This window comes from Penicillium verrucosum (genome assembly GCF_028828655.1).
Source record: "Penicillium verrucosum strain IBT 35672 chromosome Unknown utg000001l_segment0_segment0, whole genome shotgun sequence".
NCBI classification, from domain to species: domain Eukaryota; kingdom Fungi; phylum Ascomycota; class Eurotiomycetes; order Eurotiales; family Aspergillaceae; genus Penicillium; species Penicillium verrucosum.
Window position 1 is genome coordinate 13,153,016 of NW_026643210.1, and position 16,665 is coordinate 13,169,680.

Below are 16,665 nucleotides of genomic sequence, written 5' to 3' on the forward strand. Positions count from 1 at the left end.
GGAGATAGGAAGAAATGGAGTTAAGCCGGCTTCCGATCATAAAGCCTTGGAACATGAGACGACCTCCCATGGTCTCATAGTCTCGTAGATCTGATTTGCTGCCAGTTGGCCCACTATAGCCCGGGGCTCGGGAGAATTAATAATACACAATCCAATTTAACTACAACAGTTGTTGTAGTTAACTAATGGTTTGTCATCCATGCCAAATTGCAGCCATTCCAGCTGAAGAACTGCTAACTACAACATAGATACTAGGTACCTGAATAAAAGACTCGTGACTATATTAGAGGACGGTCCTTGAAGTGACAACATGGGCTGTCAGCTTAGCCCCGCTATCAGGTGATGTATTATTCGCTATTGGTTGGATTTTTATTTTTATACTCTCATCCTGCTCTTTCATGAGACAATACGAGCCTATGCCTCACAACGGCTAATATTTTAGTTTCAAAGTGGCACTTTTGGTATCGCAATTCCAACCCTACAGTAGGTATTGAGATCAACGCACAAATCTGGAAAAGAAGTGCGGAATTTCCAAGGTTGTCTCGTTGCTTCCCTCTCCGGCGGCCGTGATATAGCACAATTTCAAGATCCGGAAGTAGTAGTTAATAACTAGTCTCTATCTACATAGAGGAGGAAGAGGAAGATGATCCGAAGAATAACGAGGATAGATATACGAGAGCAAAAACCATGCATACCATCTAACTTTTTCTAGTATTTTACTCCCATGCGACGTAATAGTGAACAGTTCCCATCCTCCAAACTTTTCACCCTCCAAACTCCCACCACCTTGCTAACGGGCAAGGGTATGCCATCCAATCAAGAGAACCTATCCACCTCCTTCATCTCCGGTATTTTGAACTCGGGGTCCGGATTTCTAAACGTCGATGCAACAGGCCACGCAAAATGACACCCAACTCTTCTCTCTTTCCCGACCAAGAAGATATTGTGGTCAACATACTCCATATGTTGGAGGTGAGCGGCCGCTCCAGCTTCTCTAAACTGGATATTGCGCGTCTAGGAGTCTTTGTTAAGACTTTTGACCCGAACGACAAAGATTTCTTGGCCTCCAAGCAATGTCTTTTCAAGCCCATTTCTAAGGAGGACATTAAACTGTGGAAGATCTCGGCCGCTGAAGCCGCGGTGGTGCGAAATAACCTAGATATCCCGGATTTGGGTCCCGTATCGCAGCATCGGCCTACGTGGAATATCACAGTCGCTACGCAACAGGTGTTCCACTTTATCATGGCACAGTTCCTCTTCCGCCGCCGAGGGAAGACTTCCCTAAGGGATACATTTGGGTGGAATGGAATTGAGTAAGTATACTAGTACACCTGGGCACATTTATTAATCTTTATAAGCGGTAGCTAATGGCGTATAGCCACGAGGAGTTCTACGACGGCAATAAGGGATTCCTCCACTCTCCGTCTGGACGATGTAAAGGCGCTGATACCCCGGGCTGGAGAACTTGCTTACTAGAAGAGTGGTGGGATGGTGAAATCCTCGCTGGACCCTCCGTCCGTTTCATTGTCTGCACGGATGGAATTGCCGAGGAAGACAGTCTACTACTAAGTGAGCTTGGAGCAGTCGCTCAGGTTATTGCGTTCCGCCGAACCCAGCCGGAGTTCCAGACCTTTCTTTTATTCCCAGTGAGCCAATTTGCACTGATATGGCCTATCCAGCTATTCTAATGATATATATAGGTACTCATGATTTCTCTTTTCGGCCCCCGACACGGGCGAATTGTCCAAGCCTGCTACGACCGGCGCGGTGATAGGCTCGAGCTTCGAATCTCTCAAATTTTCTGCTTCGCAAACAGGAGTGATGCAGAATTCGATACATTCGTTCGATTCACGGCGAGTTACCCGCCCGAGATAGCAAACCCCACCTTTTTCACGTCTCTCCAGATCATACTCAATGATGGGTGTCTCGCGAGCGATCCCTCACAAGACTGGGAAATTCTGTCGAATATTACGCTGGAGAATCAATGAAAAGTGTTGCAAACAATAAGATTGTCATTAACAACTCATTTATCTACTGCTAACATGATTGCGAGAGCAGTGGCGGCAAATTCCTCCATGTCACGGTCACTGTCTATCAACCATGGCCCATACCGGGTCATGCGCAGAAAGCTATCCTTACGTAGGCCAATAGCACGGTTACCTCGCAGCCACTGTAGGTAGACATCGTCGAAGCTTGCCACAGTGACATACAGCTCAACGCCGTCTTGGGAAAAAAGGAAACGGTGGCTATATATTATTGTGTTAGCGCTTCTTAACAGCCAGCCTCTGATCAACAATAGGGGACTACTACCGGGTGCGGATGACAGTATCGCTCTTTAACCGTGTAATCACTTCGGCGGTCGAAGTTCCAGTAGGAGCAGGGAAGATATCGAGATATCCTAGACTCCATTAGTAAATTGACCAATAAAACTCGAGCTCTTCAACATACTTCACTCTGTCGCCGTACGGGTATGCCTTGCCGATCACGTACATATAGCTCCACGAATCGACTCATAACTCTTGTTCGTCGGTTTAACTTCCATTTGACAATTGCGACATGATTCTGCATAGATATAGCGGGCTCATGCGCATTTCGCAAGAACCTCTTAGTTCCAACGAGGATATTAGTTGAGCCATCTCTCCCCGTGAAGTATCCGGGGCGACTCAGTATGCCACCCCACACGTAGCTCTCTCCTTGGTTCATATTGCCAGGACTTCACAAGTACCATGCTGAATCTATAGTTATACAATTAGCGTAGTACTTTATATAGTATTTTTACAAATGAATACTACATTAATCTTTTAAAACCGGGCTCTTTATACTCCTAACTCTTAAGTCTTAACTCTTGATTTCTTGATTTCTTACTATCTTACTATCTTAATCTGAACTGAACCTGAACTGAACCTGAACTGAACCTGAACTGAACCTGAACTGAACCTGAATTGAATCTGAAGTGAATCTGAATTGAATCTATAAAGTGTATAGGATAGAAATAAAAGAGAAGTTAAATTAGTAAATGCCCCAAGAAGGCGGTAATGAACTAGACGGTGAGGTAGTAACCAACGAGAGAGTTATGTGTCGGGTGGCATATTTAAACGCCCGTAGGTATGCACCAAAGGGCGGAAAGCTTCGCAGCCCTCGCCTCGCCTTTTTGAAGCGGTGGTCCAAGCCAAGATTGTTTCGCGAGTTGACGTTCAGTCTCTCTTCGACGGACCATAGTACCTGTAACAGGAGGTACTCTTCTTTGCTGATGTTGGAGCCCGAGCCCTATTGGTCTCGTTGGTTGGGGTGTGTTGTGGATCCGGAAAGACTGACAGCCTGTATCAAAGCTTCCCATGTCTGTGGAGTATCGCAGAATATCCTCATTGTAGATAAGGTGTCAAGCGCGTTAACAAAAGATGTGGGAAAAATAGAGAGCTAAGGGAGGACATGAGGGGAACCCAGTTTGGGTCATAGCGAGACAGCCGTTGGGCGCTAGAAGGTAGGAGCGAGAACTTGCCATTACAACTACGATAATTTCCTCGACATACAGTCACCTAAAAAGCCACCTTGTTAGTAGAAGGGATTCCCAATTTGTTGAATCTCTTTTGTCTCCAAATGCCTCACATCAACTCCCCATCATGTTCTTTATCGTAGGCACAGTAAACTCTCGTTATAGTATAGCCTTTACAAAGGCTAACGCCGAAACTCCAAGGTGGAAAGTGGGAAGGAGATGACATCGTTCAGAAAGTCAAGGGATTGTCAATAGATTTAAGCGCGCGGTAGAGGGACAAGTTCTTCTTTAGTAAGGAAGTATAGTATATAAAGGGTAAATACAGCCATCGATAGACACCGGAATTAACGGATGCCTTTAACGGACTATAGGGGAGCTTTTTAATAAGGTTCTAGGTCGGAAGACGGAGGTCTATGTGGTTGTAAGGCGGTATAAGGATGCGTTTATAAAGGAGGATAATCTATAGGAGGCTCCTCTCATATAACTATACCAAGTCCAGCACGTGCTAAAGCTTTAGTAGGTCTAGAGCTAATAGTAGCAGAGGTGGTGGAAGCAGAGCTAGTAGGCCAGTAAGAACAGAGCTATTGGAGACGGATTTAGATGAATCAGGGTATTTCTAAGTAGAAATCAATAGAAAACTTGAATCGCATGTAAGTCCTTATAAACCACCTTGAACATTGGATTCGTATAGGATAAAAAGCTTCATATCGTTGCAACCCTACAATGCCAGCAGAACGAAGGTACTTTGATTATTAAGGCAAATGTATAGTGACTAGTTAATTCAGGTATTTTGATATTTCTGTCTTTCTACAATAGAAAATAGGGCATTCAGGCATCAACCCCATGTACTTGTGTAGTGGGTTCGGAATCCAATTTAGCTCTAAGGTTAACCCCACAAGGCGGCGTTTTAGGCTTCTTATTGGTAAATCGCCGCCGACTCGACTCCACTTGGCTTGGACCATTATTGATCTCTCCCTCCTCGGACTGTGTCTCATCTTCCAAGGTTGTTGAGAATTGTTTGCGGGGTTTTTCGGTATAAACCACCCCGAGTATTACATCATTGTCACTAACGGAGAGTAGTTTCGGCCAACGCACTTTGAGACATGTAGACCCCGATCGATTGTTTGCGCATTTTCATATTGACGTTTGAGATTGTGTTGTGTTTACTTGCTTTCACTCCTAGCAGCCAAAAGGACGCCATGCATATTTCTCGCTGTGGCATTCATGGTTTCCATGAACTGCTCGGAATCGACACTGATGAGATCCGCTTCTACTGGGCAATTGAGAGCGAAAACCAACATGCCACTCAAGTCTTCTATCGCATTGTAGTGACAACCGATCCTACAGATCTCGAGTCATGCAGTCCAGATCCTTCCAAACTAGTCTGGGATTCTCAACCCATTGAGAGCAATGAACAAAGAAATATCGTCTGCAAGCCCTCCAACGGCTTTCAGTCCACTACCAGCCACTTCTGGAGAATCACAGTGTGGGATCAAGCCGACAATGCCCACCATAGCGCTATAAACCACTTCTTTACAGCGTATCCTCGGTCCCATCTTCTCCCGCCGTACAGTATGAACCAGACATACATGCCGCACACCAGTCTGATTTTTAAGTCTTGGTTCGAAGACGAGGCAAATCGCTGGAAAGCGGTTTGGATCGGCGATGGAGGCGACAAGCCCATTTATCTCAGGAAGTCCTTTGAGTTGACCCGAAAGCCAGTTCGGGCTATATTGTTCGCATCGGGACTTGGCCACTTCAATATGTCCATCAATGGCCAGCCGGCTTCTGACCATCGCCTTGATCCAGGCTGGACCAATTACCACCGCCGTGTCCAGTTTACCTCGTACGATGTGACAGGTCATCTTGATGCAGGACAGAACGCCCTGGGCGTTCATTTGGGCAACGGCTTTTACGCTGGAGACAAAGGTGGCGATGATCGCTTCTTCTGGCCCATGTACGAAGATAACACATACGTCCGGTACGGGAATGAGCTTTGCTTCTTCGGTGAATTGCATCTTTTCTACGAGGACGGGGAACATACAGTTCTCATTTCCGATCGCTCTTGGAGCGTGAGGAAGAGCGCTACTACACTGGCGAACATCTATGCCTCCGAGAATCATGATCGACGTCTCTACCCTTCAGGCTGGGACTCTGCTAGTTTCGATGATACCGAATGGGCGCCCGCGAAACCTCTGACTGGCCCTAGAGGCCATATCTATTACCAGACCCAGCCCCCGGTTGTGCTACATGAAACCTTCCAGCCGGTTAAGATCCATAGCCCCAAGAAGGGGGTTGTCTGTTATGACCTAGGTCAGAATGCATCGACCATGGTCAAAATCGCTGTCGAAGGTGCGGCGGGCTCAGAGATTATTGTTCGATACTCTGAGACTGTTAGAGAAGATGGCACTGTTTTGATGCCTGATCCCCTGTTTAAGGAGTTCGAAACGGGTGTCTTTTCGAGAATCTTCCTGTCCGGTACTGGCCAGCCTGAGATATGGGAGCCAGACTTCAGCTTCACGAGCGCTAGATACATTCAGGTCGAAGGTGTATCTTTGGATGCAGGTAGCGAGTTGCCTGTCATTCATTCCGCGCATGGTCGTCATATCTCTTCCGCGGCTAGAAAGGTTGGACATATGACAACCGACAAAGCTGATGTCAACTCATTGCTGAGTGCCCTGAATTGGTCGTTCAGCAGCAACCTGTTCAGCTACCACACAGATTGCCCACAGATCGAGAAGTTCGGTTGGCTTGAAGTCACCCATCTACTGGCTCCAGCTACGCAATACATTCGCGACATGGAGAGTTTGTACACCAAAATCCTTGATGACATCCTGGACAGCCAGGAGGCTAGTGGCCTCGTGCCAACAATGGCACCCGAAATACGCTATATGTGTGGCCCACTACATGACACGATCACTTGGGGCTGTGCGCTCTGCCTCCTTCCGGATATTCTTCGACAATATTACGGGTCCACACACGTTATCCCCAAGGTGTACCCCGCAGCAGTTCGATATATGGAATATATGCAGACCAAAGAGCGCAAGGGTGGGCTCATTGAGCACGGACTCGGCGACTGGGGTCGAGGTATCGCTTTCGGCAACAACCAAGCAAACATCGAGACAGCGGTCTATTACCGCTGCCTGCAATGCGTTGAGATGATGGCACGCGAACTGGGCAAGCTCGAAGAAGCGGAGAAGTTCAAACAGTGGTCTGCTCGTGTCTACGACGTCTACAATCACCACCTTCTTGTGACCGATGACCCGTCGCGCCCCTATGTCTATTATACATCTCTCGACAACTACCCAGAAAGGGACTGTGATGCAATCGCCCAAGCTATGGCTTTGCAATTTGGACTCGTACCCACCGAGTTCCACAGCGACGTCATGGCAGCCTTCCTGGACGACGTAGCCGATGGCAAGATCCGTGCTGGTGAAATCGGGCTACGCTTCCTCTTCAACACGCTCGCTGATGCGAAGCGGCCAGATCTTGTTTTGCAAATGGTGAGACAAGAGGAGCATCCATCATACATGCGTTTTCTGCGCCGTGGAGAGACTACGCTCCTGGAGTTCTGGCAGGATGAATGCCGTAGCAAGTGTCATGACATGCTGGGCACAATCTACGAATGGTTCTATGCTGCTGTGCTTGGGTTGAAACCTGTCTCAGAGGCATACCGGACTTTTGAGATTGATCCTCCTTACGAATCTGAATTCAACAATGTTAAAGGATCTGTCGATTCCCCCTATGGGCTCATTTCGATTGAATTCACGCGCACTAACAACACTTCGGTGAAACTGAACCTTCAGGTGCCATTTGGGACTACTGCTACACTCAAACTTCCGGCCGATATGAAGGAGGCTCAAGTTGGCTGTGCAAGGGAGGAAATCAAACCCGTCCATGGGAGAGAATTGGAGCTCAACCATGGACTATACACTGTATTCATTCAGCTATAGACAATGGAATCATAGACTTTTTTCTTTCTAGCCTTCTAGAGAGCCATCTTATAACTTGACAATTTTCGCTTCCTCGAGGTCAAAAAATCAGAGACTTCTTACCATTTCAGACTACTCTACTCACTATACTTCTCCCCCACCAAAGGGCTGCACGGGCGACTAAGTATGCCACGGGGGCACAACTCTCTCATTGGGTTTATATTGCCTAGCAGATTTTAGATCCACTCTCACCATACAAAAACCAATTTGTTAACTATGGGACAAACCGAATTAATTGCTCCGTAAATCTTAATCCCGAAGTTGACCAGCTTTATATGACCATTCATATGCCATACAAAGTTAGGCTTAGAAAGTGTGGAAGGAGAGAGAGGTACGATCTGCCGACTAACTGCCTGAGGGTGCCTAAGGCATAAACATAAAGGCCTAAGGCCACTATAACAACAGCGGTCAGGCAATGAGAGAGTTGTGCCCCGGTGGCATAACTAACTACACGTAGGGCTACAACTTTGGTCATCGAGCTAATTCGGTTAGCGTCCAATTTCTCGGGGAAATTCAGAGCGAAGGTCCGTGCTTTTTGTTTTAAGTTTAACTTTGGAAATCTGTAGACCACCGCCAAGCAAGCACTACCCCCGAATCCTAGACAGTAAAGGACGGCAAGAAAAGTGGACTAGATCATTCATGTCCTAGTTCCGTTATTGTTTCGCCATCCTTGGTACTCTTCGATGTCTATATAATATGCCTCGGATATCCCCCACGGGGTATATCCCCAGATTCTGTCTAAAGCGTGCTATCCTTCGCTTGATATTCCAATCACCACCCTCGCCAAGATGGCTAAACTTAAGACTCTGTTGACAGCCATGTTCCTGGCCACTGGAGGTAGGCATTACACATCCAACATGGTTCCACAGAAAGGAACCACATGTTAACACTCTCTATCAGGCTTCCTGTTCGGTTACGACAGTGGTATCATCACGTCAACTATCGGCCAACGTGAATTCATCAAATACTTCTCTGATCCCAATGACAGCGTAACCGGCGGTATTGTCTCTGCATTCCAGGGCGGCGCCATCCTGGGCACAATCATCAACATCTTCACTGGTGACCGTCTGGGCCGAAAGTGGTCTGTCTTCGCTGGCGCTGTTATATCGTGCTTTGGGTGTGCATTGCAGGCTGGTGCTATCAATCTGGTGATGCTCATTGTTGGCCGCTTTATTGCTGGAGTTGCGGTTGGCATGCTTACTTCTGTTATTCCTATGTATGCTGGTGAGATCGCCGAGGCTTCTTCACGTGGTATGATGTCCGGTCTGCTGCAGTGGATGTTAAGTTGGGGATATTTTGTTGCTCAGTGGTTGGGTTATGGATGTTCTTTCAACAACACTTCCCTCCAGTGTAAGTGAACTCTTTTAACATGGGATCTACTCTAACTCAACTGTACGGGACATTCTTTGTTGGCTTCATGCTGATCCATTTTTTTTAGGGCGTTTCCCTCTTGCTTTCCAGTGTGTCCCCGGCCTGGTCCTAGTAGGCGGGATTTTGTTCTTGAACGAGTCCCCGCGTTGGTTGATGGAGCGAGATCGCCACGATGAAGCTCTCGTTTCACTCCAAAACCTCCATGGTGACGGTACACCAGAGACAGCGCAGTACATCGAACTGGAGTTCCAGGAGATCCGCGAGACCATCCAGGCCGAGCGCTCGCAGACAAAGGTCTCCTTCACCACAATCATACGCAAGCCCTCTTGGCGGCGCCGTCTTATTCTCGGCTGTGGCGTTCAGGCCTTCGGTGTCTTGTCCGGAATCAACGTCATCAACTACTACGGCACTCGCATATACGCAACGCTGGGGTTTGACACACAAATTTCTCTCATGATTATCGGAATCTCTGGTGCCCTGTCCATTGTCTACTGCACTGGAGGTCTATGGGCACTGGAACGTGTGGGCCGTGTCAAGCCTCTCATTTTCTCTGCTGTGGGCATGGCAGGCGCACTGGTCTGCAATGCTGCCATGTCGCAGCACTGGGACGCGGGAAATCAGAACCAACTCCGGGCTATGGTGGCTATGAACTTTGTGTTCGCTTTCTTCTATACCTTCGTTGGTATCATTGCTTGGGTCTATCCTGCCGAGATCTTCCCTGTCGATATCCGTAACCAGGGTAATTCGATCACCACCTTCACTAACTGGACTATCAACCTTGTGCTCGCCCAGGTTTCGCCGAATGCCTTCTCTGCAATTGGCTTCCGTTACTTCTACGTCTTCTTTGTCTTCAACTTGATTGCCATGTTGTCTTACATCTTCTTCTTCCCTGAGACACAGGGTAAGACTCTGGAGCAGATGGATTCCTTGTTTGGTGATGAGGCACCTATAGGTGCTGAGGATGAGAAAAGGACAACTGAGGTGGTCATGGTGGAGGATACGAGCAAGTGATACAGAGAATTGTTCAACATAGAGCATCATCTCTTCGGATAACGTCTGAGTGGGAAGTCAATACACCCAATTAATGTAACGATAATCAGACTGAAATATGTTGATTATAGATACTGAGAACTATAGAGCCTGTATGGGGACAAAATTGATCTTGCAGAAGCAGTACTATGAAAAGTAGAATCGCGCTATCCAAGATATATATCTACAACGTATGCATTTAGTTTAATAAGTACATATCACTGATAACGTCTTGTGACAATACAAAAGCTATTTCGATGTGTGGATGTTCTCCGAATTCAATCATATCATTTTGAGATATTGAGGGCGGGTCTTAGTCAGCGGGACCCCCGAGTTATGGCAGCGCCTCGCTGTTGTACCAGTGTACCCTATACATCTCTGACAGTATGGTTCGAAGCCATCCAAAGAGGGCCCGAGCTGCAGCCTGTGTCAACTGCCGGTAGGTTCCGGCTCATCTATGATTGACGTGATGTTAAATATGAAATTTCAGCATGCGCAAAAGACGATGCAGTCCAATAGGCGATGGGCATGGTTGTGAACTATGCCGATCTCTCTCGATTCCATGCGGGCTCGACGATCCTTATCATGCCTCCAGCCCGTCCACCATCCAAGGGACGACAATGCAAACCAGTCGGGAGGTCTTCCATGAACTTGTTCTCCTGTACTTTCGCTTCATCCACAATGTCATTCATACCATGATCCACGAAGCAAGCTTCATGCACCAGTTCAATCAGGGAACAGCATCAAGGATGCATGTTTATGCCATGTGTGCACTCGCTGCCAGGTTTTCGGACAACCCTGCCTTCCATGGCATCGCCCGTGGCTCGCGCGGAAAAATTTATATCTCCGAAGCTGTACATTTTGCCCAACCGTCTATTATTATCCCAAGCCTGGAATCAATGCAAGGCCTGATTCTGATTGGCTACTACTATGGTGGAGAAGGTGACGGGAAAGCAAAGCACATCTATACTGGCCTCGCTAGGTTACACGCAGAAACCTTGTCACTCTGGGAGGTGCCCAACGATGGCACTCCCCTCTCTCAAGAGGAACATCGCCGGACATGGCTTTCGGTAAATATTGCTAGTGATTGGTCAGCAATAGATATATCAATCGAGCCTGTATCATTGAACCACGGGCTACAGGTCGATCTTCTCAAATTCGATGATATTGCTTTCCAGAGTCTCGATCCAGATCAGTTCCAAGGACCATATCGTTTGCCTTCATCCCCGTACAACATGTGGGCTTATATGGCAAGGACACTCGGGATCTTTAACAAGACCAGCGTGCTCCTGCGACGGATGAGCCAAGGTTTGATTCCCTTTGATGATTATTGCCAGGAGGCGGCCCTACTAGAAGGGCGTCTTGATCAATGGGAGGAAAGTCTGCCCCTGAGTCTAAGGTACACCACAGAGAACATCATGTCCTCTATGAAGCAACGAATTGGTCGCACTTTCCTGGCAATGCATATTGGCTACCACCACTTTCGCCAGATTCTATTTTTCCCCTTCCTCGATGCACGCAGGGATCATGATAATAGAAAGCTTTCAAAAGGTGCCTCACAATGCAAACGAAGCGCAAATATAATATCCGAAATCCTACGGCATAGTACGGACACCCCAGATTGCGATTTGAACTGTTTCATCTACGGGCATATCGCTGTGATCAGCTCATGTATCCACCTTCATACTCTTCTCTTCAGCGATAACCCCGAAGCACTTTCTATGGCACGGCGATGGCTACTCTTGAACTTCAAATACTTGATGGATATCAAATCATATTGGCCCGTGGTCGAGCACTCTGTAAGTCCTCTACTTCGAACTGTTCCATGCAAATACGACTGACTGACTACGTTGATAGGTGGCACGTCTGCGCAAGTTCCACAATTGCTGTCAGGATTCTGTATCAGATCCATTTGTGCTAGACAATTGGATGGCGCGCTTTGTTACCGAGCACACTTCCTACCCCTCTGAGCGCCAAACTTCCGCGGTACAGCCGTGTGACCCGGGTCTAGAGAGTACCACAGCACGCAGTATGTGCGCAGAACTTCATACGTACGACCCCGCCAACAATGTGCAGACCAGTTCTGAGGTGGATCATCTATCCCATTTGTTGGATGACGAACAAGTGACCAGCGAGGCTCTTGTCAATCATGCACTTGACTGGTTGCTCGAATGATGTTACACGGAAGATAACCTAGAAAGAACCCTACTCCCACTCTGTAAGCGAGTAATAAAATTCTAGGCACCACCGGCTGCCGCTCCTATGAACAATACTGAGCACTCACTGAGCATCAGTCATGTACTCAGTGAGCCTGAGGGAAAATCCGGTAACATATAGGCACATGTAGAAGCTACCTAACTATGTACTTGAACACATCGGGACTTGTACAGGTGAAAATACCGCAAACGCCATCCTTTGGCCTAGCCATGGACTATAATCATTGCACAAACACTGCTTCCTGGTATCATAACGGACTGTAAAAGAACGCAGAACGCAGAACAAAAAAAATAACAAAAATAGAAAAATAGACATCATCGCTCTAGGCGACCAGCAGTAGCTTCGAGCTGTGCGTTGAACGCCCGGATTTGGTTCAAGAGACCGCCTTGTGCTCCAGGGGCTCGGGAACTCACGTCGGCAACAGTGCGAAGCATGTATTCAATATCCGTAGAAGAATCTGCAGTAGAAGCAGAACGTTGCTTGTTACGATCGAGGGCCAATTCAAGGCTGTGGAGGGAATTGCTGATCGTGGATCGTGACTAGAGACTTATTGTTAGTAATGTTTTCGGGGATTTTAGGGAAAGGTCTCACCAATTTCGCCTTCTCCTCTTCAATATGTCTGCTGCGCACTGCATCCATCTGCAAAGCTATGTTCTCGCGCTCTCGACGGACCCGGTATAGATGATTTCGTAGATCCATCATTTCCCGTTTACTCTTCTTCAATTGCACGCCAAGCACAAAATTGCTATCGAGGATCCCGCTCAGATCCATGAGACGGCTCTCAAGCTCCGAGCCGAATAGTTCAACGGCTTTTCGCTTCCGCGACCACTCTGCACGTCGCGTAGCATTCGCCTCGTTTGAAATCCCATCCTTGAGTGTATCGAGTGTTTTCTCCAGAGTCTCGCGGCAGATCTGGCTCAATACATCAGCTGGATTGACACCGCCACGGTTGGGCATCTTGGCCCTCTGGTGCGTGGTGAGTTCATCGGCGGATTCTTCTTCATCTCCCGACCCATTGGCCGTAGATGTTGTGCCGCCTAGAGAATTGACGTTCGTAAGACGGTAAACAGTGACCGGAATTGTTTCTCCACGAGGTTCTCGGGTCTTGCGACGAGGCTGTTCTTGTGTAGGTTCAGGGTCGGGTTGGTATTCAATCTCGGGTTCAGGCTCGGGCTCCACTGTGCGCTTAGCCTTCTTCCCTGGTCTGCCGCGCTGGGACTTGGGTGCTGCAGATTCTGCTGCAGGGTCCAGCTGGTCTTCTGTGACAGGCTCAAGCTCGGGCTCGGCTGCGCGCTTCGTCTTATTACCGGGCCTACCACGTTGAGTCTTGGGTACTGCAGGCTCCGCTTCGGGCTCCGGCTCCGGCTCTATTGCGCGATTGGCCTTCTTTCCAGGCCTGCCACGTTGGGGCTTGGACACTGCGGATTCAGCTTCGGGTTCTGGTTGGTCTTCTGTCTCAGGCTCGGGTACAGTTTCGGCTGCGTTTTTGGTCTTTTTCCCGGGTCTGCCACGAGACTTGTGTACCACAGATTCTGCCTCTGGTTCTGGTTGGTCTGCTATCGCAGGTTCAGGTTCGGGCTCGGGCTCGGGTTCGGCTGCGTGTTTGGTCTTCTTCCCGGGTCTGACACGAGACTTGGGTACCGCAGATTCTGCCTCTGGTTCTGGTTGGTCTGCTATCGCAGGTTCAGGTTCAGGCTCGGGCTCGGGTTCGGCTGCGTGTTTGGTCTTCTTCCCGGGTCTGACACGAGACTTGGGTACCGCAGATTCTGCCTCTGGTTCTGGTTGGTCTGCTATCGCAGGTTCAGGTTCAGGCTCGGGCTCGGGTTCAGGCTCCACTGCTTGTTTCGTTTTATTCCCAGGTCTGCCACGTTGTGGTTTGGGCACTGCTGATTCCACCACAGGTTCTGGCTGGTCATCCGTTTGTGATATTGGCTTGCGACGCCGACGTGGCCCCGAAGAGGACTCCGCGACATCTGATATGGGTTCAGGTGAAACATTCACAGTCTCGACAGCTTCAACAGTCTTCTTGTTAAGCGAGGGTCTCCCACGAGGCCGTTTGGTCTTTGGAGCTTCCTCAACTGGGGCTGTCGCGGATTCATCTTGCCCCTCCGCTGCAGGTTCCTGCGCAGCGACATCCGCATTCGGTTCTGGAGTGTTGTTTGTGGTAGGTTGATGCCGTGGACGACCCTGAGCTTTTTTAGTCTTTATAGAAGACCTCTGAGATGTCTGACTGGCTTGCTCTGGTGCATTATCCTCGGATGGTGGAACATCCTTAGTCATGTCGACATCATTATCAATAGTCGGCGCACCGCTAGCCTCAAGAGCCTCGGCGGAGCTACCACGTGGTGATAAGGCTTCTGTGGTAGATTTATCTGTTTGAACAACTGGAGAAGGGGTTTCTGTAGTAGCCCGTTGATCGTTATTGGTTCTTTGGATTTGGTCCTCAGGCCGTGGTGGTGACCGAGTGTTATGTCGTTTCTCACGTAGTTGCTCTGTGTTTTCAGTCTGTTCGACCACGGGCTGAGCTTTAGGTGATGAAATTGGCGCTTGTGGTTCTTCAGCTACTGCAGGCGCCGTAGGACCAGACACTGGTGATGTGACTTGGGCTTGTTGCTCTGCAGCGGCTGATGTTGTTGGTTCCACACTATTGGTCCCCTCTTCTATCGGGTGTTGATCTTCGACTGTAGTATCCGGAACGGGTGAGATTTGAAGCTGCGGGGATTTATCGTTTATTTCTGATGGAGGAGGTGCATCTGTATTTGGAGGTTCATGGGTGTGGCTTGTTTGAGAGTCTGTGCTACCTCCACCGTCATCGACGGGGTGTGTATCGCCATTCTCAGGTCGCCCGCCATTGCGACGAGAAGGAGTATCTTCTGTTCCATTAGTAGGATCTGAAGGTGTATTAGCACACATTTCTAGCATAGCACACCAAGCTAGTCCATAGCATACTGGTCTTTCTCCTCTTGTTGCTTCGTGTTTGTTCAGATCTATCGTCCGAGGAGGGTATCTCGTAGGTTGAGGGTCGTTCTGGGAGCTTGTTGCGCGCACTTCCCGGTGTGCGCTCAATCCCTCGAGCTTGCGATCCCTTCAGCGATCGTGGTGTTGTGTTCGGCGCGGTCTGTGTTTGCGGCGGCGGTGGCTTCTGAGTTTCAGGGACCGTCGCAATCGGGGCGGGCGCTGGTAATCCAGGCGCTGGGCTACCAAACGAGAACCCAAAATTGACTTCTTTTGCTTTGCGCATCCTATACCAGCAAGTCAGTTTTTGTATGTTATGGTTTCGCGGGGTATAGGCAAGGCGCGTACCCAGCTCCACGCTGCCGCATTTGCTGCCGCACCTCTCGCGCTGTCAATTGTTAGCAATTCCACACATATATAAAATACAGCATCACAGCACATACAGGCTTCCATTTTGGAGGAACGGCGTCGAAAAAGACGCGTCGTGTTGATGGTTGAGGAGTAAAGACGAGCGGTCGGAGCCAAGGCGATCGGAGCCGATCCATTTTTGTGCCGATTCCTCCGCGCTCTCAACCTCCAACACTCTGTTGCACATTCTTGGACATTCTCGAATTAGTATTTCCAAATGGGTTGGCTCTGGGGTGACAAAAATGATACTGTCCAAAAGCTCGATCCGGGGCTTCGTGACTATCTCGAACAGGAGAAGCCCGACAAATATGTGCCTGGACCCAATGTGAAGCCGCCCTCGACGTCCGCGCCATCGCCCGAACCATCTGATCCCTCGAAACCGAAAGTTCCTGCCGCATCCCTCTACCCAGATGGCCGTTATGCTGAGCTATGGAAAACCTACAAGCCGCCGATGGAGCTTGACGAACAATCAGGAGTCCGTGGAGCTTCGCGAGTGATTGAAAAGTACAAGGAGCGCGGCGACACAGTGCAGCGAGCAGCAATGGAGAACTGTGCCTTGGAACATGAAGCCTTGACACACTGTTTTAAGACCGGCAATTGGCGCAAGCAGATTGAAGCCCGGCTGACCATGTGCTCGGAGCAGAATGGCACCTTTTCGCGATGCTTTACGACTCAGACTGTGAGTTGGCGCTAGAACTCATAGTTTTTTTTTCGATTATATGCGATTCTAATATGTTTCCGTTAAACAGAAATTCCTCCAAGCTCTCGGTTACGCATCCGGCTTCGAATATGACCCCGAAAAAGAGGAGCGCATTCAGATGCATGCCGACAAACTCTACCACCAGATGCTAGACTACGAAAAGCGAATTGAGGAAGCAAAGGCGGCTGGAATTGAGCCACCGCCTCTCACATCGCTTTTCAACCCAGAGAAGCCCTCGAAAATCCCGGAAGTCGGCCTTGAGATTCCTGGAGGGGAGGCAATCCCGGAAGAGCTCAAACCGTCGAAGCCCTTACAGAAGCTCACGCCACATGAGCGAGAGTTGGAGATTCGGGCACATTATGCGCAACGGGAACAGCACAAGATGTATGCGCAGGAGGCTGCTCCTTTCATGAAGACTCAAGATGATGCTCGACAGAAGCGAGAGGATAGAGCTGTAAGCTGGTTTGGAGAAACTCTCGGCAAGTGGTTGTCGTAGATGA

General features: G+C 48.9%; 7 protein-coding genes across 7 annotated transcripts; 5 read left to right on the forward strand and 2 right to left on the reverse strand.

The window, feature by feature from the left end:
- Nucleotides 1–903: 903 nt before the first annotated feature.
- Nucleotides 904–1,988, forward strand: N7516_004822 (uncharacterized protein; the record flags this gene model as incomplete). Its single annotated transcript, XM_057217542.1, has 3 exons — nucleotides 904–1,313; nucleotides 1,379–1,646; nucleotides 1,701–1,988. The coding sequence occupies 3 exons, from the start codon at nucleotides 904–906 to the stop codon at nucleotides 1,986–1,988; spliced, it is 966 nt and encodes a 321-aa protein (XP_057079425.1).
- Nucleotides 1,989–2,023: 35 nt separating this feature from the next.
- N7516_004823 (uncharacterized protein) lies at nucleotides 2,024–2,492 on the reverse strand (the record flags this gene model as incomplete). The annotated part of the gene is made up of 2 exons (XM_057217543.1): nucleotides 2,024–2,246; nucleotides 2,449–2,492. The coding sequence occupies 2 exons, from the start codon at nucleotides 2,490–2,492 to the stop codon at nucleotides 2,024–2,026; spliced, it is 267 nt and encodes an 88-aa protein (XP_057079426.1).
- A 2,200-nt stretch (nucleotides 2,493–4,692) lies between these two features.
- On the forward strand, nucleotides 4,693–7,446 carry N7516_004824 (uncharacterized protein; the record flags this gene model as incomplete). Its single annotated transcript, XM_057217544.1, has 1 exon — nucleotides 4,693–7,446. The coding sequence occupies one exon, from the start codon at nucleotides 4,693–4,695 to the stop codon at nucleotides 7,444–7,446; it is 2,754 nt and encodes a 917-aa protein (XP_057079427.1).
- An 827-nt stretch (nucleotides 7,447–8,273) lies between these two features.
- On the forward strand, nucleotides 8,274–9,867 carry N7516_004825 (sugar porter family MFS transporter; the record flags this gene model as incomplete). The annotated part of the gene is made up of 3 exons (XM_057217545.1): nucleotides 8,274–8,322; nucleotides 8,386–8,835; nucleotides 8,924–9,867. The coding sequence occupies 3 exons, from the start codon at nucleotides 8,274–8,276 to the stop codon at nucleotides 9,865–9,867; spliced, it is 1,443 nt and encodes a 480-aa protein (XP_057079428.1).
- A 638-nt stretch (nucleotides 9,868–10,505) lies between these two features.
- Nucleotides 10,506–12,060, forward strand: N7516_004826 (putative C6 transcription factor; the record flags this gene model as incomplete). The annotated part of the gene is made up of 2 exons (XM_057217546.1): nucleotides 10,506–11,684; nucleotides 11,743–12,060. The coding sequence occupies 2 exons, from the start codon at nucleotides 10,506–10,508 to the stop codon at nucleotides 12,058–12,060; spliced, it is 1,497 nt and encodes a 498-aa protein (XP_057079429.1).
- Nucleotides 12,061–12,416: 356 nt separating this feature from the next.
- Nucleotides 12,417–15,510, reverse strand: N7516_004827 (uncharacterized protein; the record flags this gene model as incomplete). Its single annotated transcript, XM_057217547.1, has 5 exons — nucleotides 12,417–12,641; nucleotides 12,694–14,993; nucleotides 15,052–15,344; nucleotides 15,406–15,445; nucleotides 15,501–15,510. The coding sequence occupies 5 exons, from the start codon at nucleotides 15,508–15,510 to the stop codon at nucleotides 12,417–12,419; spliced, it is 2,868 nt and encodes a 955-aa protein (XP_057079430.1).
- A 172-nt stretch (nucleotides 15,511–15,682) lies between these two features.
- On the forward strand, nucleotides 15,683–16,661 carry N7516_004828 (uncharacterized protein; the record flags this gene model as incomplete). The annotated part of the gene is made up of 2 exons (XM_057217548.1): nucleotides 15,683–16,144; nucleotides 16,215–16,661. The coding sequence occupies 2 exons, from the start codon at nucleotides 15,683–15,685 to the stop codon at nucleotides 16,659–16,661; spliced, it is 909 nt and encodes a 302-aa protein (XP_057079431.1).
- Nucleotides 16,662–16,665: the final 4 nt, after the last annotated feature.